This window comes from Cryptomeria japonica, chromosome 2 (genome assembly GCF_030272615.1).
Source record: "Cryptomeria japonica chromosome 2, Sugi_1.0, whole genome shotgun sequence".
In the NCBI taxonomy this organism is placed as follows: domain Eukaryota; kingdom Viridiplantae; phylum Streptophyta; class Pinopsida; order Cupressales; family Cupressaceae; genus Cryptomeria; species Cryptomeria japonica.
Genome location: NC_081406.1, coordinates 10037651 through 10065545, shown reverse-complemented (window position 1 = coordinate 10065545; position 27895 = coordinate 10037651). Strand labels below are relative to the sequence as shown.

The 27895-nt window shown below is 38.1% G+C and overlaps 1 protein-coding gene across 27 annotated transcripts in view; it reads right to left on the bottom strand.

Annotated features, from left to right (window-relative positions):
- The window catches only part of LOC131053546 (uncharacterized), a 214637-nt gene that overhangs the window by 100458 nt on the left and 86284 nt on the right, over positions 1 to 27895 (bottom strand). For 8 of the 27 annotated variants that reach the window (XR_009359374.1, XR_009359375.1, XM_059213896.1 and 5 more), the window contains exons 5-10: positions 12667 to 12723; positions 12412 to 12520; positions 12211 to 12312; positions 12002 to 12066; positions 8681 to 8784; positions 8506 to 8603 (exon numbers count right to left, since the gene is read on the bottom strand). Coding sequence is in view for 24 of the 27 variants with exons in the window: in XM_059213896.1 (XP_059069879.1) it covers positions 8506 to 8603; positions 8681 to 8784; positions 12002 to 12066; positions 12211 to 12312; positions 12412 to 12520; positions 12667 to 12723 (535 nt within the window). In the remaining 3 variants the exon portion in view is untranslated. Of the gene's footprint in view, positions 1 to 8505; positions 8604 to 8667; positions 8785 to 12001; positions 12067 to 12210; positions 12313 to 12411; positions 12521 to 12666; positions 12724 to 27895 lie in introns of all 27 variants that reach the window. The other 19 variants (XR_009107720.2, XM_059213897.1, XM_059213911.1 and 16 more) reach the window with 5 other exon arrangements.

The window sequence follows — 27895 nt, the reverse complement described above, 5'->3', positions numbered from 1 at the left end:
TCTGCTATATATACTTCTTATTGTAATCGTAGTTAGGGATCGCATACATGAAATTTCTATATCCATTGCACATACGATAAATGATGAATAAAAAGACATCTTTCTGGAACATTGTTGCAAGTAATTGTATTGTTATTTTTTGTTATTCTATTTTTCCATTTACTCTTTATTCATCATCCAAGAAAAATTACCATGTAAACATTTGGCCTCGTTGTCGGTTTGAACTTTAGCAAATTATAACTCATGAACAAGAACCATGGCGATGAAATGGAGCAATTCAAAGACAAACCAATACAAGACAATGAGGAACAAGAAGACCAACTTATACAAAAGCTGGTAAAGTTGTGGGACATCTCATTAAAGGAACACGTTCAAAGGGAAGCTCTCAGGAGAGAAGTCCCTCAAGTTGCCATCTCGAACAATCTAACCATAAACGAAAAGGTTGATTGTCTATTGCATTGACTGCCAAGGCTTATCACGCACCATTTTGTAACGTTCCTAGTTGGGGATTGGATTATTTGGCATTCAAGTCCTGCAAACAAACGTTATTATACAAACAATATGAAGATAATTAAACATATATATTTATTTGTGCAATTATATAAGAAAGAATGCTATACGTTATTCTACATATTTAACAAATAATGTTAACTAATTTATTGTTATCTATAAAAAAGGATACAATACTCAGTTGGACCTTACCTGGATTGACCCAACCCTCTATTGAGAAATATTTCTCAATTAGGAGCAACCCAGGATGTCGTCCTCCTAAGGTCTCTATTTGGGATCTCTATTAATGAGTGAAATCATTAATGTTCTCAAAGCTTGGCAGAGATCCCACCCCTGCTCAAGCTTCTCTATCTCTAACATATGCATATGGTTAACCTCTACAATATATATATATATATATTGTCTCTAAGAGATTCCCTATGAATCTCTCTCTGGACTCCTTTGTAATGTCCCCTACCTGATCTATTTCAATATATTAAAATTGATTGATATTCTTCAATTAGTTATTATCAAGTGCTTATCTATTTTCCTCATTAGATGATTAATTTCATCATTCATAGTTCTTAATATAGATATCAGACCTTGCTACTACTTCAGTTTTAAGAGAGAAGGATTTACGTATGTTACCAAAGCGCTTAGAGACCAACTACAATAGGTTCCCTCAAAGTTTATAGATCCAAGCCCTTACCTATCTTGAGTCTATACCCTCAAGGCTTATGGGTCGTTGATCCCCACCCTATCTTGGGATTTAACCTATTGCTTGGATTTAGACTGCCCCTCTTTGGAACATCTCATTCCCATCTTCTTAAATATGGACAGTAATAACATGATTTAGACTATAAATATAAATATTTCTTATGTATTATGAATATATATGTGAAATTGCATATGACTGTCATACATATTGCAGTCCATATTAATATTACTATCAATTCTGCATAAGAAGATTATTGGGCTTCATATATTAAGCATACTTATTAAAAGCATCCCATGCATACCACCAAGAACAAGGATGTTACTGCCTGTAACTTAATAACAGTTCTGATCTGATCTGATCCATGGTGATGTAACTGGATGCTTTGATTCCTTTTTCTTTATATCTCTCAATGTGAGGGAGAGGTCATACCTCTTCATCATGTATGCCCTTTGGCAAGGGACACACCCTTTCACCATTAACACTCTTTGAAAGTGTGCAACTCTTCATTATTTCTGCCCTTTGAAAGGGACACAACCTTTCACAATCAGACCTGCACTTCTTATTTAAATCAGATCTGCACTTCTGATTTCCAAGTTATCCCCCTCCCAAATGAGGTTCTCTTCTCCCTTTTATATCTTATTGTTGAGGGAGTCACAACTTTTCCTTCCATGTCTTTTAACCATTAATTAACTTAATTAAATTTTAATTAATTATATTCTTTATATTATAATTTAATTTTTAATATTTTAATTTTATTATTGTTATTTATTATTAAATTCTATTTCAAAGTAGGGACATTACACATTTTATCATCTTGCAAGACCTTCAGGCCAAAAGGGATCAAGAGTAGCAAAGGCAACAAATACTGCAATGGTCCAATGAAAGGAACCAATAGGAAGAGGAAGAACGTGACACCAACAAGAGACATACCCCCAAGAATTAATGCCCATGTAGCCTAATAAAGACAGGATACGTATTCCATGTAGTCATGAAGTGACAAAAGGATCGATGAGATCCCTTCAGCTAAGAGAACAAGGAGAATGACAAAGACAACTAAGAAAAATTGCCGAAGAAATCGAAGAATTCCTAACAAAGTTCAAGCCTCCCAAGAAGTAAAAGCTCAAGTGTCAGCGATAATCATAGTCAAGAACAAAGGAAGACTTTATCAGAAGAACATATTAAGGGAGAGAGAGGAGATAGCTAGACACCTAATGCTCCCTGATGAAGTACATCAAGCCCTCGTTGACCAAATAGGCCATAGAAGCATTAATCTTTCGGGGAATTAATCAGCAAAACAAAAGCAAAAGACTTTTTGAAAAAATCAGATTTACAAAAAAACGTAAAAAATTGCAGAAAAACAATCAAAAACTATTTTTTTAATATTTAAGGGCATTTCCATAGCATTGAGATATTATAGGTGAATAAAATAGAGACTTCAACACATGAATTCTAGAAAATTGTCGTTGTTTATATTCATATTGCTGATTACAACGCACAAAACATACAACATAAATAATATCTAGATGGTGACAGTTGTCAAATGTCGATTACAATATAGTTTGTGACTTTGTACAAAGCCAACCTGTAAATAAGTACAAAATTCCAAAAAATTAACTATAGCCAATGACATGCTAGAAGGCAAGAAGCTCTAATGATGAAGCTCCCGAGTGAGAGTGTGTCCTAACTTGTGCAATCCATTCAAGATCCATGTTGGCCATCCTCATGAGATCAAAATCTTCAAGCTCAAGCAAAGTATCATCATCATCAGCAACAACAATCCACTCAGACTCTCGATCTATCTCATCGAGGTCAATTGGCTGGTCTTCCTCAATAGTTCATGATTTTGCCCATGTAGAACTTAGTCTTCGCCATACAAGTAAGAAACACAATGACTACAAATTCAACAAACTACAAGTATATATTAATATTCTTACCTTGAGCTTTCTCTAGCTTCAAGTGGAGGTTGTGGTGAACAAACACCAATTCATTCATCCGTTGTTGTGTTAGGTGGTTGCATTTCTTGGACTGTATGTGTTCAAAAACACTCCAATTACGCTCACAAGCGGATGAGCTGCATGTTTGGCTCAAAATGCATGCCGCCATCCACCTAAAATTTGGTAGTTTGTCACCAAAACAAGCCCACCATTGAGCTGAAAAACACATTATATGGAGATGATATTGTAAGAATATCTTAAAATCTTAACAAATTTAATGACCATGTTGGCAAAATAAAGAGAGTGTCAAAATTTTATAGAGTCTACTTGTTGACGTGTCTAAAGTCACGGAACTACGACTTCATTCGGCCAACGCAGAATAGAAATGCTAAGAATCCTATCCTCTTGAGATAAGGAAATCCCTAATGTTGTGTTAATTTGATCAATGGGAGCTCCATTCCAACTTCCACGCTATCCGACAAACAAAATAGTCCTTATGGAAGTTGCAAAGCAGGCACATCCAGCGGGCAGCTTACTCAGAGATAAGAAACAGTCCGGATTCACCTTCCCCATGATCTTGGGTACCCTCGATGTGCATTTCAAGAATTCGGTACAAGCTAATGAGTCAATTGCTGAATTAGCATCTTATGGCCTACAGGAACATTTCCCAAGGAAGTGTTTCGATCATGACAATTTGGCAAAAAGAGCCTATGGCAGGCGCTACAGAGCGAAGGCATCAATTGAGGATTATTGGAGCAACTGTTCCAATGACTATGAGGTCTGACGGCGTGACTATTCAAGGCTAAGTGTGCAGCAAATGCGGCTTTATGAGTACCATCGGGTCCCAGATCAGGTAACAGATTATGGTAATTGCTTACAAGTCCAAGAGTTTGAGGCAGTTAAATACCTGCCGAGCATTGATTGGTCTCAGGATCCAATTACTGATTTTGAGGCAGTAATGGCGACTCCAGGAAGGTATACCGATCACTGGTTATCCCAGTAGATTGAGAAACTAGCCCATGAAGAAATTCAATTTACATACCATATGATGGGCAGTCTCGATTCCTAGTCTTCGGAGGATGAGGGAACCTCAAGTGCACCAAAAGAAGAGATTGAGAAACCCAGAAAGAGGAGGGAGAAATTCCGCCTAATCAAGAGGCTAGTAAGCGTGAGCTCACACAGGGGAGTCGGCATGAATTACAATTGAATAGCGCTGGCAAGGAGGACACCACCATTGAGGAAGAGCAAAAGGGGGATGAAAACCATGAGCCCGACAAAACTGAAGAGCAACCATCTCAAGGGGATACCCGACAATTGTTCAGTGAGGTAGGGGAGAACTCAGCTATGAGTAAGGGACTGGATACTGCATCTGTTCCTTCTATGACAGATCAATTGCAGATAGGAAGTGAGCCAGTTGAAACCTCCAAGGAGCAAAGTGGGAATTTGGCCATAACATCCGGACAGACCATCCCTCAAGACTGGCTAATTGCTCGTGCACAGCGGAAAGCAGCCGTCAAGCCGCCTATCAACTTGGAGGATATCTTCTCTCGCATTGGAGAGATAAAAACCAAAGGTAAGAAAAAGCCCAAGACCTACTCCCGGATCACTAAGGATGAGCAAAGGAACCACACCATCCATATCGCTACCCCTCCTTTTCACGAACTTCGGGGTAGAATGGGCCTTTGAAAAGTTTCTGACGTTGCGCGATTTTCCTTATCTTGCGCATTTCAGGCTAAACCCTATTTTGAAAAGTTTTCAATTTAACGCCTGAACACCTTGCTTGCATTTTTCAGCCAAAATGGCCTATTTGCAAAGTTTTAAGATTATAAAGCTTTGCCTCATGGTTTGCATTTTCGGCCCATGAGGCCCTTTTGCAAATTTAAAGTTTAAAATTTTTAGTGTCTGCCCAATTTCGGGCTAAATGACCCTTTTGCAAAATTTAAAACTTAACAGCCTTTTACTTGGTTGGTTGTCGCGATTTTCAGGAAAAAAGGCCATTTTGAAAAGTCTATCGTTTATAACGCTTTACCTCATCTTTGACTTTTGCGATTTTCACTTGCTTTGCCCATTTTCGAGGGAAAAAGACCTTTTGCAAACTCCGCCATTTTCAACGCCTTAGCAATTTTCGGCGTTTAGAGGGAGTTGAAAACTTAGAAAGTTTGACGCCTTACTTCACTCTTCAAACTCGGGCTAAAGGGAATTTCGCAAACCCATGGAACTGACATTCTTGCCAACTTAGCCGTTTTTCAGGCTTATGCTAAAACTAGTCTTCCTTAGATTGATTTTGGGCATTCAAATTGCGAGACTCTCTACGCAGGACTCACAGGCCATGCAGCTTAAAACTAACAGACGCCCCATCTCCTAATGGTGACATAGCTCATTGCTTCACTACTACTTGTTGGATCCCGAAAATGGCGGATAAAAATTTTAATTCAAAACTCAGTGGGACGAAGGCTGGAAAAGAAATGAGGGGGGCCCTGTCGGTGACAGGGAGTGTGTGCAACACACAACACATAGCTGCATTAAATTTATCCTGGTTTGGAAACATTTTGTCCATGCATTTGAAGAAGCCTTGTTGGATCTCAGCATCCATGAATGGAGTCTTGTAGAATAATGATGGATCGAGAAAGTTTTTGGTTGAAAATTTTGTACACTTGGGGATATATACAAAATTGTGGCTTCAACCACAATGTGTGAGTATAAAATCTCCTAATTAAGGGAAGGCTCCCCCTATCTATCTAATACCAAAACTAAAATAGGATGAAACATCAGTCTTTCTTCTTTTTTCAAGAAATCCAATATCCTTTTCTCTTCATAGAAAAGTGATAGCAATTTAACGTGAAACGGCAGTAACAACTTTTGAAATAAAATGATGTGGATTCAATGTCTGCAGTGATATACTTACCAATCAACAACAAACAATCATAATCGCTACAAGCAAATGTTACAGCGATCAGCAAGTAAGCATGTTACATATCATGTTATAAAGAATGATTAAATCATTAGTTAAGTCTTAGTCGATCAACTCAACTAAGCAAATACCAATATCGCCGCCAAAGAGAGGTCTAAGATCAACGTCTAACAAATTATTGAATAGTTAACCATAAGGAGTGCGAAGAAGAGTTTTATATTAAGGGTGAGATGTAGAGTCACCACTCCTCCAATCTTAGCATTGATATTAAATGACATCAATAATCATTTGAAGGGGGGATACGTGTGGGGGAACTAGGAACAAAAAGAAATGCCACGACAGGAAAGGACGAAACATGTATGCTTAACATAGGAAGTCTATTAATGTTTGAATGCAGAACTTAACAAGACTGCAACACGTATGATAGTCATTCTTAACTTCTTATATAATGGCAGACCAGATCTGATGCATGACAGATCTGTCTGCCCATACACTACTAAATATAATTTTTGCTTTTAGGCAGTGACGGTAATATTAAGTAGTTATATCTTCAGTAATTAGAAAATACATAAAGATTTGATAATATAATTTAATTTCCTTTATTTATATTCCAGTCAGACAAGGATAATAGATTTATTTAAATAATAATTGTCAGCAAGATTGTCCAGATCAGATTAGAACTGTCATTAAGTCATTGGTAGTATTCCCTTCTTAGTGGCATGAACGGTGACGTGCTTAATAGGTATGTTTCATATATGAAGAACGATAATATTTTGGTAATATAAATCTAGATAATAATAATAATATAATTATAATGTTTTATAAGTTCTGCATCTGCAGTAATATAATGATAATATCTGAGAAAGAATAATGTATATAAATATATATAAAACTACATGTATATTAATAATAAATATTAGTATATAAATCAGATAGAATGTTTAAGATTATATCAGGAAGAAGCCTATGTTCTTTGCTATCACTGATTGGATTCATGTTAAAGATAGTTCTGTCTCCTAATCAATTTAGTTTAAGCCAAGTATGTTGAGATGGATTAATTATGGTTAAAACAAGCCAAAACTTAGTAGGGGACATTACAAGTGATATGACCGGAAGGGAGATGGGAGGATAGCAAGCGGACTACAGTCTAAGAGCTTCAACAACGGACTGCAGACTGCGACTAGGTAAGTGATGTCTGCGGTTCACAGAATATATATATGTGTGTGGAAGTGTGTGCCACACACACACATATATAGTAATAAATATTTTAATACATGTTAATGAATAGTTCTAGATATATGTTAATGAATATTTGTGAATATACATTAATGAATAGTCATGAATATATGTTAATTTTTGTATGTTAATGAATCTTCCTGAGAACATGTTAATGAATATTTTCTAAATATATGTTACTGAATACATGTTAATATAGGAATATGTAAATGTAGATTATGGAATGAAAATGATAATGAATTATAGAATGTAATATGAAAGATGTGGCTATATGATGGAGGCTATTGGGAAGAAATTCCCTTAGTCTAATGCAGGGGTTATGATAATCCCTGGTAGACAGTATATACTGAATATCTATATGCATATATGTTATGGCTTGGTTGACAAAGTTCATCCAAGAAGAGACGGATATGGCCGGTCATCTCTGGTAGACTTGGATGATGAGATGCATCATCCAAGGCAAGGAATTGATCATATATGATGGTCTTCCTTGGTATGGCTTGCATGTAAGAAATTACATCCAAGACAGGAATCGAATTAACCTTTGATTTCCTGGATGGCTTGGGTGTAAGAAATTACATCCAAGACAGGAATCGAATTAACCTTCGATTTCCTGGTATGGCTTGGAACCAAGATGGGTTCCAAGAAGGCGAGCTTCACAGCCACCTAAGGACATGTCCCAGTGCTGCACTCGTATCCTTTTTAAGAATTGTGATTAGTGTTAATTAAGTAATTGAACTTTAATTGCAAATTAGATTAGTTATGTATATATTTTGTTGTGTTCTAACAATCGGTTTTGCAGGACAATGATCTCTAACTAGTAGGGACATTACAGTTTTCATAATAATATGCAACTTGTTACACATAAATCAGTACCTAGTTACTATTTTGTTTCACAGTTTTTGTTTGTATTATCAAGTTGCCAGCTTATACATAGCAGCAACTTGCCATTCATTAATAGTGCTTGTGTTCCAAAATGGATAACCAAAGAGAAAATAGGCATAATATTATTTCAAAATGCCAAATAATAAAAAATTTCAGACATATTATGAAAATCCTTACATATTAGAAGACAGAAACAGAAAGTATAGGGCATTCATACGACAGAAAAAAAAAATGAGGGGAATACAAAATATTTTGCTCCAAATGTCACAGCAAAGAAACTTTGCATATATCCAAACTGAATTTTATAATCAAAAGGCAACGAAATCTCATACTTGCCTTGATTGCAGCAATAACACTGTTCTTGGATAGACTGTATCGTGATTCCCCTTCTGCATATCGTCCTGTTTTTTTCCAATGGCAATACCAAAGTCTATAAAAAAATAAAACATTTAAAATCATCCATTCAAAACACAAGAGATTAAATCACTACTTACATTTTCCCCTTACCTTTGAAGACATTAAAGCGAGCATCAACTGGACCTCCATCAGCAGCAAAATACTTTCCAGAAAGCAGGCCCATTGCTAGAGGACTGTATGCCAACAACCTCACTCTACAGGAATTAAATATGTATTAGAATAATTATATTTTTCCAAACTTACCACCAATTGATCAAAACCTTCCCCACAAATTGACGACATCCATACACTAAACTCCTTATGATAGTTCTATTCAAGCATTCTAGCTTGATGATTGCACACATCAAGATAAATTACCTAATTTCTTTTAGGGTAAACAACAAAGACATTATTTGTAATCTCACATCAGTATTGTCACGTCAACAGTGAACATCAAAAAGCTTCCATTTGTGAAATCTCATAAGTAATTTGTTGATAATGTGTGTCAATTCAAGACATATTTTCAACTTTCACCGATCTATGAGAATCAATTTTCATTGAATCTTATGAACCTGACATTAAAATAATGGAAACGTGGCATTGACTACATTATGCACCTCATTACAGTTAATCCCTAGTTTTTTTGTGATGAAATATTCAAGCCTTAAAAGAGAATATGGCCTTGCAGGTATTCTTATGAGAGATGCAAATGGAAGGCAAGAAGGATTTCTACAAGTGTCCATTGGATGAATTTAATATTTGCATCTGTGCTAGTCTCAAATGAAATCCATGTTTACTACCAAATAACAACACCACTCATTACAATGTAAACACAATATAAAACAACATAGCAAGAGATTGTAGACCAGTATCACTGATTGCTTTATTCACCTAGGTTAGTGCTTGTAAAAAATGTGGATCAAGGAGCATCTATCAAAATAAAACTAAGAAGCATCTATCAAAATAAAACTATCTTCTCTAAATTTGAGAAGCACACGGCAACCACCTACAACTAAGTCTTAGCAACTACCCACAAGCTAGCAAATAATTAACAAAAACTCAGTTACAACCGAAAAACTGAAACATAAGTTAACTTATACGAGCTACATCATCCCCCCTTAAAAGAAAAGTGGTTTCCAGCCGACAAATTCATACAAAATGAGTGTTTTCATTGGGCAGAAAGGCAAGCAGAAATCCTAGAGGGTGATATTTTAGCATCTGCTAAAATGGGAAAAGTTGTGATCGAAGTATGCTAAAAGGTAGTTCTAAACTTGTAAACCTATTCAATTCTTTGTTCCAAATGACAAGTGGCAATTATTTCATGTTGCTGGGAGGTTTTGAAGATGTGAACAGATTCCATGAGTTTCTTATGCACTTAATCATGGCCTGCAGTAGTAACAGCCAATTGCATTTTGGGCTGCTACATTTCTTCTTCTGCTACTGCCATTTTTGTTTCAGCAGCTTCAAACTTTGTTTTTGCAGCTTCTGTGAGTTGGGTTTGGTGTCTGTTGCTGAGTCGGTGCTTAGTAGTGGGGATTGGGGTCTCCAATGGGTTGGTGCCTACAAAGATTTGTAAAATATTTTATTTTGTTGTGGCTGGATTTTAATAATAGATCCAAGCAATCCTCCTCCGTAGTTTTTCCCCAAAGGAGTTTTCTCGTAGATCTTGTGTTTCCTAATTGTTAGATCTTATGTGATTGCTTTATTATGGTTGTTGAATTTTAATATGTAGAAGATTGTCTAATATGGATTTCCCCCCCTCCCTCTCGCCCTCGCACCCCTCTCAATATAAGTGTGCTCATCAGAAGTTTAAATTAATACAATATTAGTGACTATTTCAGATTTGATAAAGGATGTTTAGGCTGTTTATGTAAGAAGTGATGAAAAGAAAAATATTATAAACAATATTAATAAATGTCTAGTATTTACAAGGAAAAATGTTATATCGTGGATAAAGAATAATATTAAAATTTAGAGTTTAGAGTTTATTAGAAGACACATTGTGAGTTAAAAATGTTATGTTATTTATCTCCCTTGGAATTTAGAGTTTATTAAAAGAGTTATAAAAGGAAAGCCACAAGTCTCCAGCTGAGAAATCACCTTAATATGTTCGATATTGAATTTATTGGAAGGGTATGAAAGGGAATATTACAAAAGTATGTGGCTGAATGTGACCCTTAACAAAGGAACAAGAGTGAGTCCGTAAAAATACCCTGATCTGTTGCAACCACTGCACATTCATAACCAGCAACAGAAGGAAGTTTGAATGTATTTATTGATGGGTTGCCTATATCAGAAACAAAGATCAGATTTATTTGATAGTGTCATGAAATATACAAATTTTATTGGCATGAAGAAGACATATTCAACACCATGTATCGTGAAATCTTGTGTAGAAAACATTTACAAACTCCATGGTTTTTCATTTGGGAACACAGTCCTTCATCCATAAGCAATTTTTAGGAAAAGATGTGGCCAAAATGGGGATATCTTAGAGACTTAGACTGAGTTACATATATCACTCCTAAAGAGATGGACAAACTGAAGCTGTAAACAAGTGTTTACAGGGGTATATTCAATGTCTTACATATTGTAAAAGAAGTCAACGTTTTAAATGGTTACCTCAAGTAAAATGATGGTAAAATACTACAAAGCGTACATCTGCCAAAATGATGCCATTTACTGTCTTGTTATGTGAAAATGATGGTAAAATACCACAAATCGTACATCTGCCAAAATGATGCCATTTACTGTCTTGTTATGTGCCACTGAACACAAGGAAATATTCTCGAGCAAAACTCTATACTAGATGTATTTTCTAAAATAATGTCAAACAATAATTTGACTTTTGAAGAAAATATGGAGTGTGTGAATAGAAAGAAGAAAGCACATCAATATTTTTCCAAGAGGGAATGTGAAGGAGATTGGGTTTTTCTGCATGTATAACCCTGTAAGCAAATTGCATTTAAACAGTGGTTGAAACTTGAAACAATAAATTATCTCCAATTCAATTTGAGATTCCAGTTTTGCAACATGATAGAATTATTCGAGAACTAGAAAATATATTAGAAACATGAAACAAGACTTTATATGGAAAACTTTACCAAAGGCAGAAGCTTCATGGGATAACCAGTTATTTATGACTTTTTGTCCTTTGTTTCCTATGCTTTGAGGAGAAAACGTTTCTGGAAGGGAGACCTCCTTATAAAACTTATTACATATAAAGATCTATTTTTTGAGGGGATGCATCCCGATTCCCTACAGTCACATCTCCTCCCTTGTGTACACATATTATATACTCACTCTTTACATCTCTCATCGGATCTCATGTTTTATATTTATATCAATCTATGCTGTATATTTCCATCATTCAATTATCTTTATTTCATTACACACACAATCAAGAATACATTGGATAAATAAGTGAACTACCTCTCATGGTGGCAGCATTCTGCTAAACCTGCGTCGAAATTTCTGCAAAGCAAGTTGTATACATTCTGTTTCCAACAACCCACGGAACTTTCTATTTAGTCAATAAAAATCATTAAGATGTTTCTAACAAGAAACCAAAATCAGTTTCAAACATTATGGTCTCGTGGGAGACTGTTACCACATTAATATCATCTCCAACTTAAACCTACCTGAATTGACACTATTCTTGGGTAATGAGGAACTAGTTGAGCAAGCCTGCAAAACTCCATTACACCATAAGGTGTCTCATTACTAACCCCAACATATCTGATCTGCAAGACATAATAGTCATTATTGAAGCCAACCAAAATAATCTTATACTGAAACAGCAACGTAAACTGGTGCTTAAATTGATCGTGTTGCATGCATACCTTCCCAGCATTAAAAGCCCTCCCAAGAGCTTCTAGTTGCTCTTCTATTGGCACTGCCGCATATTGCTGTGTAGGATCATACTCAGTTTCTCCAAACATGGGCACATAGCTGCAATTTATGGATGCAATAGAAAGCTAAAAGAAATGTTCAAAACATTATAATATTACAACTTTGTTATATCTAATGCAAATATATTCAGAAAAATTAAAGAAATTGTCCAATACATGAAGTAAAAAGGGAAGTTCAAAACAAACCGGTCAGGCCAGTGGATCTGATAAAGATCAATATAATCAGTACCTAGCCGCAACAAACTGTAGAATGTCCGGAAGTACATTTCAGTCATGATAAAGAACTTGAGCAAAACATTTAAATACCCAATTATTAATACTTTTCTTGACACTCCATCCATAGTTTGGATGATAAAGATTTCATACATTATTAGGAAACCAAAAAGTAGGAGATGCAATATCAGTAAATCATCATATGCCATGCTCAGAGTTGCAGAAAACAAATAAAATGAGAAGTGCACTTCTCATTTGGTGAAACTTTCAAATTTTCAGTTAATTAAGAATATTATGTTCACGGATCCCATCACAATTTAGGAGAAAATAAAATAAAATGTAGTATAATTTTTTCTGTTCCTGGGCATAAAAAAAACATAAAATTTGGTGCATAACTGTTCATAAAAAATAAGGATAATTAAATGTATAAGAAATGATTCTAAAGCAATTACCTTTATGATTTTCAATCAATCCTTTGAATTTGACAAAGGTTTTTAAGCAATTATACTTATTGTCATGGTTTTTGCCATTAGGGTTTCCACGTAAACTTTGTGTTCTTTGGTGTCATTATTTGCTATAGCTTCAATATGGGTTGATCAAGTTTTAAAAAGGCATTACTAATATTTAATCAAATTTAAAAGGATAAAATTTGTTAATAAATTGATTCACACACTACCTCCTCTCAGTAATCTCAAGTGCTCTTCACAGCAAAGGTGGCAAATTAAGAATAAAGCCAACTACATAATGTGCAAACCGACTAAACAGGAAACGTACTTAATATGTTAACAAATATTACAGTGGCAAACAGTATGCAGCAGTTTGTTATTTTCCATGAAGTAGCGGTTAGTTAAGACAAACTTAAATTGTCCTAGTCTAAAAACAAAAGCAGCGATTCGCTAAAGTAGTTAATATGTTTATATCAATAGACATTAAGGTGGCATGCTTAATCTTCAAAAGGTGCGATCTATTGAAGTATTATCAAACGGTGGGATTACTAAGTAATGCAATTTGTTAAAAAGAAAAGACAATCAATAAAGAGGTGCGATTTGTTATCCAGAGAAAATATTTGTCAAAAGGTAAGGATTTATTAGTTGCAAAGGTTTTAGATTGCAAGGAGGAGGTGTGATTACTAAAAGAGAAGTAATTTGTTTTGAAAGTGGTAGGGGAGGGGGACCAATAGGTGATAGGGGTACCAATACATGTTATGGTAGTTGGACAATATGGGACAAATAGTGGTGCCCACAAAATGTCATGCCAATGCTTATCCCTGGAAAAGTACCTCTAAAATTCAAAAAGTAACCAATCATGTAATGCCACATCAGCACACAAGTAAACATGACTTAGTGCACACCTACTGGCCTTATCACAATTTGGGACCATTTTGGGCACGTTCACAAAAATGCATGCTGATGTGGCATCATATTTGGCCATGTGGACTTTCAAATGATTTTTTTAAGTAGGGGGCTTGACAAGTCAACTGCTGTACAAAATTGAGAGAAATTTGAGATATCCACATAAGAAATTGAAAAGCGCAAAGTTAGGGTGCACACGTAAACGGCCCTCTCCCCTAGTGACTATTTGATATGAAGGGAGCTGAGAAGGTATAAAATAACCATTGTATAAGAGTTGGAGAAGTGTGTGTTATGGTGCAAAGACAATCAAATATACACACCAAATCTAAAGAGAGCAATATATGAGAAGATTATTTCAGATTTGATGAGAAGATAATGAGTTTAGGCAGATTTTGAAGAGGGGATTGTAATCATTTTATGATTCAAGAAGATAAACAACCATGAAAATAGCCACAAGGATTGCAATAAAACACCATAACTTCAATATTTTATTGATCTCATAGCCAAATAAAACAACAATTGTTCAAATTTCCCTCTTCACACCTTATTTCTCTACTATTGATATTAAACTTATTTCTCTCTAACTCTCTAACTTTTTCTCTAACCTTTCCTCTCTTTTTAAAATGAAATGAGTGAGGGCTTATATAGCACTCTCAAATACAATGAACGGCCTAGATCAAAAGAAGATCGATGGCTGAGATTTTGACACCTAAACCCTAATTAGGGTTTGTTACAAAAAAGTCCCCATTTAGATAAACATTATCAATCCATAGCCAATAAGAATTGGCACAAATAACGAGGAGACATAGACCAATAGGAATTAAGTTGCCACATCATTTTATAACAACTTTTCATCTAGAACTTTGTTCCCTTTCCTATGCTCTTTTCTTGCATATTCAATGAATCTGGACGTAATTCCCTCAATCTCAGCAATGGGAATCTCAGGAAGATTCTTCATTCATTCTTCCAAGTGAAGGACTTGATCAAAAGCTGTGAGAAGGGTCGCTTCCCATCCAAGCTCAAGCTCTTTTGTTTTCTCAATCAAGAACATAGTAGCATGCATCTGATTTCACTACTCTTCGGTGACTGTGTTCTCCTCTTTGCAAAAGATGATCTTGATCTTGTCTTCCAATTCTTGGATGCCTACATCCGTCTCGATCTCAATTCTTCTGCCAAGGATCGTACACAATACCTCAAATACCTTGTCTTGAATAAGGTAGATAGTTCCCTCAACTTGGCTGCACCTGGAACTGATATCTTCGAAAAGAACTTCCTTTATCTGGAGCAAAGTTGACCACTGCAGAAGACTATGGGCTTCTCCATTCATTATCTTCTCTGTGCTAGAATCTGTCTTGGAGTCCTTCTTATCACTTGCAAGACCGGGATGACAACATCTTTAGTGTGAGCAAATGCATCCATAGTTACTAATAGATTATGGATGATCTCAAGAACCTGGATAGCTCGATGGACCGTCTTCATCATCCTTGTTGCAAATCCAATGGCAACCTTGTAAGATTCATCAATCCAAGAACTCATGAGTTGGACCAAGCTCTTTACCCTTCCGCCTCATTTATTGATTCAAGAGGAAGTGCATGCAAAGGAGATATTGCTGGATCCTATCGTCTCAAAGGTTGATTAAGATGGCTAAAATAATTCCTCCAAGCACTGACTTCCTTTTCTAGTTTCTTATTCTTTTCCATTTCTTCCCTGAGTTTGTCATTAAGTACTTTCAGTGAATCAGTTGCTTCTTCGATGGCTTGCACGGTGGTAAGTGGACCAAGATCGAATGTTTCCAGATCGTATTCTTCTGCTAGAATCTCATCTTCATACTTGTCCACCACTAGTGTAGCTATCTGCACTTTTCTGGATCCTGTCTCATCTCTAATTACCTTTGACATCTTTGTGGCCTTCTTCTTTTCTATTTCTTCATGAGAATTTCCTATGAGGCTTTCCAAGTCAAATACTTGTTCTTCCTCTTCGACCACAACTACCTTTGTCAACCTCTCTTTTAGCCAATCTGGAATGGTAGATTTCCTTTCCCTCACTTGTATTTCTTTAGGCAGAGGTCTATCTTCCCTGAAAGGGGATGTTGCTTCATCATCATTCTTTTCTTCTTGTTGCTCATTAGCACCAACCTAGGGAGATTGACTTGATGAATGCTGAGGTGTCTGTCATTTTCCTTGTTTATCATTCTGTACCATGGATTCCATAGACTCATCAATTTCGTACACTATCTACCTCTGATCTTCTCCTTGATTTGCTTCCTTTTCATGCCTAGAAGACGTGCTTGGTGGACGATCAGGATTCACTTTTTGCTTCTTCTTGGAAGGTTCTTTCTTCTCAGGTCCTTCTTTTCTCTTTGAACCTTTGGAATGAGAAGTATTCTCACTCACACTTGCCTCTCCTTCTGGTTTTGTTTCCAAGGTGAATGTCATGGATACATTCTGCTCCCTCAACTTTTGATGTTGTACATCCACCCATCTGCGAGTGCAAGATAAAACGGGAGCCATCAAAGCTCTTAGGTCTGAAACCTCTGGCTCATTCCAATCTATCTTCACTTCTTTATCTTCCTTCTCATAGGATGATTGGAGGCATCTACCACTGTCTTGGGCTTCATCGGCTACTCTGTAAATTTTGCATTTCCTGATGAGATCCTAGGGTAACCTGGAATGCATCTTTCTTTTGACCTCTACATCATCTTGGACATTCATCCAAAAGTCCTCCACCTGAAACTCATGCTTGTACTTCTTCCCGACTGTTTCTTCTATATGACCATGAGGATCGAAATTCTCCCTTGAGGCAAAGGATGTGAATGAATATAGAGATAATTCTTTCTCTGCATCCTCCATGGCTTAAGTATTAGGACATACTTCAACTGAGTTCCCTAGTAGGATGGGTACGGGAATTCCATTTCCATGCTTATGTCTTGATGCCTTTGCATAAGCTGCCAACTGTCTAGTCACCTCAAGTAATATTATCCTGTCTGTAGGATATCTCGGCAACATGTAGGGAGGTGAAGGACATCCATGAACTCTAATGTATGTGAATTTTGGAAACTGAATGAACCATGCACCATGCTTCTTCATGAGCTCCTATGCGTCCAAAGACAGTCGATTGTGAATCCCTCCTTGCAATGTCCTAGTGATATACATCGTGAAGGTGTCATTGACTAGCTTGTAGTCACTCCTTGGCGGATGATGCAGTTGAACATAAGAATCACAAACTCTTATTTCTCCGGGTCCTCTCCCAACAACTCCTCTGTGAGGTAGCCCTGCATATTCAAAACTTCTGATCAAGGCATATATAACATATGAACTCATGTGGAATGACTTGGTAGGATTTAGCCTTCTCAACTGCACGTCCAGGTTGTTGCTAATGATTCTAGCCCAATTAAGCATTCCCTTTCCTTGGACGATCACTTGTATGAAGAAGAACATCCACTTGTCAAAGAAGAAAGCTTGAGAAGCACCCGTAACCCGATTGAGCAAGGTTATCAAGTTCTTGAATTCTTCTTGGAAGTCGATTCTGTGCGGCGTATTAGGAATCGTGTTCAAGCGAGGTCGACTTTTGAGCAACCAATTCTTGTTGATGAAGTTCAGACAGGAATCAGAATCATCCTCGTAGATAGACCTAGCTCCTTCCAAGCTCTTGTAGATCATGTCTCTATGCTCTGGGAGATGAAAGGCTTCACTTATAGCTTCCTCTGAAAGGTAGGCTAAGACAGTTCCATCCTCGGCTACGATCGTCCTTGAATGTGAATCATAGTGTCGGGCACATTCAATCATCAGCTCATGACACTTAACTGTAGGAGGGAAACCCGCAGCCTTGATGATGCCACTCTCAATTATCCTCTTCGCGACGGGTGATGGCTTGCCGATGTAGGGCGCTTCTCGAAACTTCTTCACATTGAAGTTTCCTAGATTGGTGTCTCCAATATTACTCCATTTGGACACGATCCTGGTCTCCAATTCATCATTCTTCTGATCCTCCTTGATGAGAGCCTGTCGGGTAGTGGATCCTCTGGCCTTGGGGGTCGTCATTTGATACCTACAAAAAGGCTTAAAGTTAGGTTTGAGCATAATACCTTTAGGTATGGGATTCAAGTCTTTTCAAGGAAAACTAAATATTAATTTGAAAATAATGTGATAAATTTCAAATTAATATTAATTAAGAATTGAAATCAGATTGCACTTAGACTTTCAAAAGATTGCTATGGAAAATCAAACTAAATCTTGAATAAACTTTCAAAAAAAATCTGATTATACATACCTCTTCCTTGATTTTTAGCTATCAACTTTTGAAAAATGAATAAAGGAAATGGGAATCTGCTAGACAAAGATGTTTGATCTGAATTTTAGACTCCTCCTTTGGATGAATTAACCTTCAATGAGCCTTCAATCTGGAAATTCGCCTTCAATCAGCCTCTCAATCAGAAATTCGCCTTCAACTAGTCTTCAAATATCTTCCAACATCTGGAAATTATCTTTCAATCTGCTCAATTTCGCCTTCTTAATCAGAAATTCGCTTTCAATTAACCTTCAAGATCTGGAAATTTGCCTTAACTAGTAAGAAATTCGCCTTATAGGTCTGCTCTTCAAGTTCGCATGAGAGAAAGTGAATGAATGATTTAAAATTTCAAAAGAACACCTTCCCTTTATAGGGCGCTCACCCTATTTTGCCTCTAGGCCGACTTTGTAAAGACTTAACTAAATTAAAAAAACCCCTCCACAAGCTTGGCCGACTTGATAAATAAGTAAAAATAATAAATCTTGGGCGCCAAAATGTGAATTTTTTGATTTTTTTAAATTAATTTCAAAGCCTAAGGTTGATCTTTTTATTTATTTTAAGGCTTATAAAATTAATTAGTCAATTAATAAGTGTCTTAATTCATGCGAATTTGTCTTAGCCCCCCAAATGAGATTTACTTAGCGAATTTGGTGAAAAGATAAGAGTAGTCTTAGTGGATGCTAAAGCTTGATTAAGGTTTGATGAAGGCTCATTCTCCATAGGCACCAAAATGTTCAAAGAATGATGGAGGCTTAAATTATTTCAAGGTTTATTTGAAATTTTCACCTAGGCTTACTCACTCCTCACAATCTTGACTTGTCATACCTTCATGTGTTTTGTCTATCCCAAACAAGGTGAAGGATAGGCTTTCTCAAGGATTTCGCCCTGGACCCTTTGGAAGGGTCAGGGGCGATTTTCACTTTTTAGGTCAAAACTCACCTTCGTTTGATCAACAACCTTATCTAAGGCAATCTCCAAGGTCCATTTACCTTGACCATTGACTTGGCTCAACACTATCTTGAAGGAAACATTGCATTTTGGGAATTTCGCTCTGGACCCTTTGGAAGGGTCAGGAGCGAAATTCACCCTTTAGGCCTAATTTCCAATCTCCTTCACTTCAACTTATCTAGACTCCCTCATTTTGGATCCACTTCTCAACTTGGCAGTATTGGTTTGATCCTTACAAGGCCTAAAAGGTCAAATTTGCTCAATAACCTAGCCAGGGACAGGACCTATCTAGAATTTCGCTCTAGACCCTTTGGAAGGGTCAGGAGCGAAATACCAATTTTAGCTCAAAATATGCATCTTTGATGGTCAAGAGTCTATCCAAGAAAATCCAAATGGTATCTCTTATCCTTGTTTAGGCCTAACTTCACTCAAATCTTGAGGAAAAAGGTGGTTCTAGGGTTTTTCGCTCTGGACCCTTTGGAAGGGTCAGGAGCGAAATTCCAATTTTGTAGCTCACTTCTCCATCATTTCAAGTTCAAATCACTTCACAAGGCAAGGAAACCCTTCTCTTCTCTCATCCAACCCAAGTGTGACTTCATTTTGCAAGGAAAAATAGGTGATTGAAGGATTTTCGCCCTGGATCCTTTGGAAGGGTCAGGAGCGAATTTCCTCCTCTGGCCTAAAATCATCATTTCTGGACAACAATCAACTCAAGGGCAATCTCAAGGGCATCTTTCACCTTGGTCTAGGCATGGTTTAGCACAAATTTGAAAGGAATAGGTAGATTTTGGGATTTTCGCTCTGGACCCTTTGGAAGGGTCAGGAGCGAATTTCTTGACTTGAGCTTACTCCATCATTTGTCCTCAATCAACTTCAATAGGGCAAGAACACCTCTCCTCACACTCATCCAAACCATAAAGAGTCAAAGTTGACTTGATTTTGTAAGGAAAACAAGGTGATTTTAAGATTTTCGCTCTGGACCCTTTGGAAGGGTTAGGAGCGAAAATCTTGTTTTGGTTCAATTCCTTTAGTTTCAATGATTTCTAGCAACTTGAAGTCACTCTTAGGAACATCTCCTTCTTGATTTTACCTTAGCCCACACTTGATCTAGCACAAAGTTGATAGCAAAGAGAGGTTTTGAGAAAATTTGCTCTGGACCCTTTGGAAGGGTCAAGAGCGAAAATCTCATTCTTGACCAAAAATCATCATTTTTTTTTAACTTGAAACTTCATTGCAAGGCGGAATCTCATCTTTCTTCGCCCTACGAACAAAGTTTTAAGCCTAAGAAAGGTCCAAAAGTAGGCTTGTAAGGAATTTCACTCTGGACCCTTTGGAAGGGTCAGGAGCAAAATTTCCTTTTTTGGCTAAAATCCTTCATTTTCAATGCTTCCAAACATTTCCAAAGGCTACAAGATGTCCATCCTTCCTTCTCATCATGCCTTGGACATCAAATTTTTGCCAAATAAAGGAGGAAATGCATCCTAGGGAAATTTTCGCTCTGGACCCTTTGGAAGGGTCAGGAGCGAAAATCAAGATTTGGGCTAAATTCTTCATTTCTCCAATTCAAAACAACCTCAAGAGGCAAAGGCATGCTATCTCGCTTCCATCCACAACATAAGAAACCAAGGATTTGACCTCCTCCAATGAAAAAATAAGTGTTTTTAGGAATTTTGCTCTGGACCCTTTGGAAGGGCCAGGAGCGAAATTCATCTTTTGGTCCAAAATCCTTCACATTTCAATGCTTCCAAACATTTCCAAAGGCTACAAGATGTCCATCCTTCCTTTCAAGATACCCTGCAAATCAAAATTTAAACAAACTAGGGAGGAAATGAGCTTTAAGAGGATTTTCGCTCTGCACCCTTTGGAAGGGTCAGGAGCGAAAATCTCATTCTAGGCTTGATCACTCACTTTTCCAACTTCAAACCACTTCAAGAAGCAAACTTAGATCATTTTCCACCTGAGGAAGAAGGTTTCAAGGTCAAATAAGGTAGCAAATGAAGTTTATGATGAATTTCGCTCTGGACCCTTTGGAAGGGTCAGGAGCAAAATTCTCCTTTAGGCCAAAATCTTGTTCTTCAAAACCAATCAACTCCATCTCAAGGCAAAAACACACCAATTCATCCTCAAACATGCCTTAGAAACCAATACTTAGCCAAAATTGGGAAGAAAATGTGGGCTACAAAGATTTTCGCTCTGGACCCTTTGGAAGGGTCAGGAGCGAAAATCAAGATTTGAGCTTGACTCTTAACCTTTTCAACTCCAATTCTCTTTGGGAGGCAAATATAGATCCTTCCTCATGCGTCTCCATCAAAATCCTGACTTTAGCCAAGGGAAAAATGAGAGTTTTCAAGAATTTCGCTCTGGACCCTTTGGAAGGGTCAGGAGCGAAATTCTTCTTCTTGACCAAAATCCTTCATCTCATCCATCATCAATCACTCCCTAGGGCTAGAACGTATCAAATTGCCCTTACTATGCCTAAGGAAGCTATGATCCTAGTCTTGACAAGTGAGAATTTGATGTTTAAGGGGATTTTCGCTCTGGACCCTTTGGAAGGGTTAGGAGCGAAATCCCTATTCTTGGCTAGTTTCTCACCTTGTTCATCTCATTTTCCTCCAAATTTGATCAAATCATCTTCCTCCTTTCATAATCAAGACAATTCCTCATCCAACTTGGTCTAAGCAATGTCCAACTAGGTTTTTAGGGCCAAAGGAAGGTAAGAAAGGAAGATTTCGCTCTGGACCCTTTGGAAGGGTCAGGAGCGAAAATCTCCATTTGGGCTAAAATCTTCATTTTCTCAAGGTCTAAAACTTCCTCCTTAAGGCAAACGTGCATCCACCTTTCATCTATGCCCCAAAAGTCAAAACTCCTTCAATCATCATCAAGTGCATTTGTTCACCAATTTCTGAAATCGTCACTCTCATCTCTCTCTGACCACTGACTCCGCTTAATAGGCTCTGACTGGGAGGAAAACTGGACTTTGACAAGAAAACCATTAATCCAGACCTATCCTGACCTCAGACCTATCCAAAATTTTCCTCAATCTAACCATCTTCATTCTCCTGAAAGGAAAGGCTTCACTAAGGCAACCCTAAGGTTCCAGGCGACCACTCACTTCACTCCAAAACCTAGCAAGCAGAGAGAAAACCTAACTAAGGGAAAGCAAAAACTCAAGAAAAAGAGGGGGTCCCCATTCTAATGGGGCAATGTGTGAAATGGTCACAACAGTACTGTGGAAGTTCGAGAGGGGCACCGTCAAAGCCCCCTATTCGGATATAGAACCTTGGGAACTGGATGGACCAGGCCCCGTACCTCTGTACTAGAATAGTAGCTTGCTTTGAGAGCCTTATGTGTAATCCTCCCTGCATTAGCCTGACCAGGCGCATTGTGAAGGCGTCATTGACGCGCTCATATTGGCTAACTGCATAAGCTGGGCTGCTCTTTTCTCTCTGAGCTATATCTTGGTAGTGCAGCTGTGGGTAACAATCATAAACCTTTACCTAACCAGGCCCATTCCCGATTTCACCTTTCATTATCAAACCTGGCAGCGGCTGGTTCTTGGTGAACATGTAGACCAAGTAAGAGGTCATAGTGAAGTATTTATTTGTTTCAAGCTCTATCAGCTGAGTGTGGATGTTGTCGCTTATGATCTGGGCCCAGTCGAACTTAGACTTCCCAGCGAAGACTTGCTCTGTGAAATAAAACATCTACTCTTCAAAGTAGTTGGATTTAGGAAGTCCCATAACCCTACTAAGTAATGTGACCATATCCCCATGCTCATTGTGAAAGTCACTTCTTGGGGTCTTTTTCCCAATTTTGGCGCTTGGAAGCCTTCTCTCCTTGTACCACTCTTCGTTGATCAGTGTTCTGCATCTGGCCAGATTCATATCATATGCCCCCTGTGCTTCATCTATAGTCGTGGTCGTGGGATTGTTTGGGAAGGGAATGTCGAATGCGTCGCCAATGGCCTCAGGAGTGAAGTTGGCGAGAGTCATATTCTTGAGGAGCACTAATCTCGACCCTGGCTGATAATGTCGTGCAGCCTCTACCACTAACTCATAGTTTTGTACTGCTGGAGGAAATCCCACCGCTTGGGCGATGCCACTCTCCACCATCTGTCTAGGCTTGCCATATGTGTTAGGGGAGAAGACCCGATTCCTGAAGTCCTAGATGTCAATATGGCCTAGGTCGGTATCACCGACATTGTCCCAGATGCTCTGAACTTTTGACTCCCTCAATCCTCCTCTTTGATACTGATACTTCATCCTTTCAACTTTGCGTGGGATGTCTGATTTGGATGCTCGCGATGTCTCAGCTATAGCGGGCGTCTTTGATGATTCTACTGCCGATTTAGGCATTTATCCTGCACAGCCGGATGCGGATTACGAGGCGATACAAAAGAAGTAAGGCGGGTTAGATAGAGAACACTCCAGCATTCAAGGATTAATTCGAAATTTAAATTGGAAACAGAGTGACATTGCTAGCTGAGAGCTTGATTGAGCAAAACATTTATTCATGAAGCTTTTGGTCGCGAAGTTATATTTAAGCACTTTCTAGATTAATTTCCAGAAGGGACAAAGCTCAAAAAGTTCTCCTAAGTTTAAAAAAATGCAATTTCTGGTTAAATCTTAAGAGCAAATTCTAATTTTCGACTGCTTTGAATGACGCTTTAATAATCGGAAAAAATGTGAATTTTGAAGACTCAAGCACTCTAATCAATTTTGCACAGGCATGCATCCAATTAAAAAAAAAAAACATTTCAGATGATCAAGAGAGACAAAGCGTACTTACCTGATGAAAATGGATGGCGAGAAATTGCCCGACTTTGCTACGCAAAGACAAATGGATAGTTCTACAAATTTTGGAATTTCAACGGTTATCCTTCAATTCAAATTTTCGCGGTTGTTGTTTGAAAAGAATTTGTCATTTTTAGACTAAGCGATTTTACCTTGGGCAATTGGTAATCTGAACCTGAATGTTTGGAATGGTTTGTGTCAGCGTTTTACCTTGAATGCAATCTATACTCTCTGGCTTCCCTTTCAAAATCGAACGGGATCCTTCCTTATGCGAAATTTGGCAATATGGAGGGGTTTTCCAAATTTCGAATTCCTTATTTGCCCTATGCATTGCAATTTTGAGGATTTATGGCGAACCTCAGAGCTATGGCGCTGTGATCTTCGGAGGAATGGAGGGATTTTGCAAACTTAAACTGCGCTTTTCGCACCATTTGGCTTGTTGCCTAAGTTCGGCATTTTTGGACGATTTTGCAAACTTTAAAACTCTCTATAATGTCCCCACTTTAGCAGTTGACCAAGTGTGTGTGCGTTAGCCTTGTTCTACATGGTCCCGAGGGCTAACGAAGGGTTTAAGGGGATCCTGGTGTGTTTTGGCTTAGTCATTTCCAGTTTGGGTCAAAACGAAGTTGATTTACTCAATTTCAGGCATACTTATTATTTTTAGTAAGCCAACAGGACATAGTGGAGGCCAGTTTTGGTGTTTGGATTTGATACTCCTCGGTGAGAGCTTTCCGACGAGCTATCACTCGCATTATTCGGAGTCCGATTGCTAATACATTTTAATGCCTGAAGTTTTATTAAAGTAACATTTAATTTAATTGTAAAATATTAAAGTGTTACTCTAATATTTATTTTATGGGGATCTGTACCCAAGGGAGACATAAGTGAATATTTTAATATATGTTTTATATTGCTCATCTTTTATCCCACATTGCCCATGAGAGTTGAGTGGACCCTTGGAAAAAGAATAAAAGAAAGCATTTGTGGCTTCATTAAATATGTTGAATATGAGAAGAATTGGTATGTGTGAGTTGCAGATCCGTTCTTGGCATTAGAGGACGTCTATCCTCTCTTGTGACATTCTAGACGTCATTCCCTTGGGGTTTGGCCTTTGGAATCCATTGCTATCAGCGTCATTATCAGGCAGATTGGGTCCATTTCTAGCTATAGGCAGATTTAATGTTTGTTCATATCTTCTTCCCTACTCGTCCGATGCTTATGCCATTTTGAGGAGATGATTTTATGAAGATATTGGCCCTGTTGAAGACAAATTAATATTGCTGCAACACTATTCACACGAGCACTATTCGCGCAGTTACTATTCATGTGGGTACTATTCACGTGGTTACTATTAACGTGGTTACTATTCACGTGGGTACTATTCACGTGAGTACTATTCATGTCACTGTAGCAGCAAGATTGAAAATGATTGCTGGAGTATTATGTCAATAATGCTGGAATAATTAGTGAGTTGATAATCTGCCATGTATTTGATTTTATTAAAATCTGAAAATAACATCTTATCAACAGTAGTTCAATTTTCAGTTTGCATATTATTGTAGTTTCATTCTTGTCCATATTTTGTGATTTCAATTCCATGTAAAACAAACCAACATTTCATTTCCGGAGCCATAAGGGAATTTAAAACATTAAACGGAGAAATAAGGAGTTGGATGCAAACTGTTTGATAAAATTCCTAGCAGCAATTGGTATGGTTTTTGGGCATTCTGGGGTGTCCATTACAGTGGTATCAGAGCTATAAGTCCTGCCATCCTGTGGAGGTCTTACAGTGACTTTGGAACAGCCGGATAGAGGGAAAAGTGTTTGACGAAATATCAAAACACTAAAATCAGAAATTAATGAATTAAAAAACATGCTAAGCATGTATGTTTAAGCATGCAACAGGGGCCTTATAACTTCCGCCATACCAAAGCAAGACAAAACAGAAATTTGAACTCACAGAGCGAGCAGTCTAGTTCATCCGTACAGGTGGACATAGAATCTAGTCATACAAACATAGAGGAGATATTCTTTGATCAGGACAGCAGTATGGGTGACCGAGATGATAGGAATACCGGTCCAGATCAGGGGGAGGTAATGTTCAGACAGTTACTGGGTACGTTAGAGCAAGGGCAACGTATGCAGCAGGAGCAGAATAGGCGAATGGACATGATGTTGCAGCTTATGGCTAGACAGATGGGCGTCAATATTAATCCAGGTGATGCCAACAATGGAAACAATAACAATAGGGGCAATGATAATAATGGAGGCCGAGGCAACAACAATGGCCCTGAGAATAACATTAATGGTAATAATGGACATGGCAACAATGGGAATGAGGTGGATAACTTTAGACACGTTGCACGCCCAACTCGAACAGCGAGCTCGAGACCTCTTCTACCCACCTTCCCACCTAGGGATCCGGTTCAACCAGTGAATGAACCGCAAATTACTGAGTTATAGGGTCAGTTCAGGAGGGACTGGGAGGCCAGTGGACCCGAGTTTCAGGCAGATATTTCCCTCAGAGATTATATGGACTTGAGGATGAGACATATGCCTAGAGCAGGAGGGAGGAATCAGAATTTTGAGCTGACAAAGAAAGTTGGAAAACTTTCCTTGCCTTATTATGATGCTTCAGGGAAGATGACCGCACGAGCTTGGGTGGAGAAGGTAGATACATACTTGCAACTAAATCCTATGCCTGGGGAGGAGGCTATCAAGTATGCGGCTATGCATTTGGACGGTGTTGCGCATGAATGGTGGCATCATGGCATGGTGACTCTAGGGCATAATCAGATTACATCCTATGAGGAATTCACAGAAAGATTGATTGAGAGATTTGACACTAGGGATCCCGAGTTACATTTCAAGGAGCTAGCACAGTTAAAACAGTTAGGTTCTGTGGATGCTTACATCGCCGAGTTTCAGCGTTTGTCTATACTTGTTACTGATATCTCTCCTAGGAGATTGGTGGTGTTATTTTGTGATGGGCTTGCTGATCCATTACGTGGTTGGGTGAAGGGACATGATCCACTCACCTTAGCAGAAGCAACTAAAAAGGCACGAGATTTAGCCCCTTCGGTATACAAAGGAAAATACCATTCAACAAATTCTTCCTACTGCAAGGATAAAGACAAAAAACCATTTCAAAAAGAGCATAACAAACCCAAAGAAGGATCAAAAGGACTAGACAGTGAAACCTTGAATGAACTTCGAAAGAAGAAACTGTGCTTCCAGTGTAGAGAGCCTTGGGATTTATCTCATAAATGCCCTCTCAAGGCTAAGGCAAATCAAATGGAGTATTTTTCAGCAGAGGAGTCAGAGTCAGAGGGGGAGGATCAGCACTCTGATTCAGATGAGGGTAACACGATAGAGGAGAGCAGCATTCCTAAGGATGATAGATCGTTGACACGCTTGACAGGGGCCCAAAAGGCAATCACATTTAAGGTCAGGGGTACTATCCAGGGGCAGAAAGTGATATCTCTCATTGACACTGGGGCTACACATAACTTTATAGATACACAGTTGGTAGCCAGGAGAGGCTTACAGACAGAGGAGCTTGATGGTTTTAGAGTCATGGTGGCTGATGGCCAAAAGCTATTATGTACTCAGAAGGTTTCAAATCTTCACATTAGATTTGGAGATGGCTATGAGTTGGAGGATGATTTCTATGTTGTGGACATGGGAGATTACGACGTCATCCTCGGTATGACATGGATGGCATCGCTGGTTGAGTTCACTTTCAACCTAGCGAAGTTGGAAATGAGGTTTCAGCATGAGGGTAGGACTATTGTTCTCAGGGGACTTTCAGATGGGAGTTGC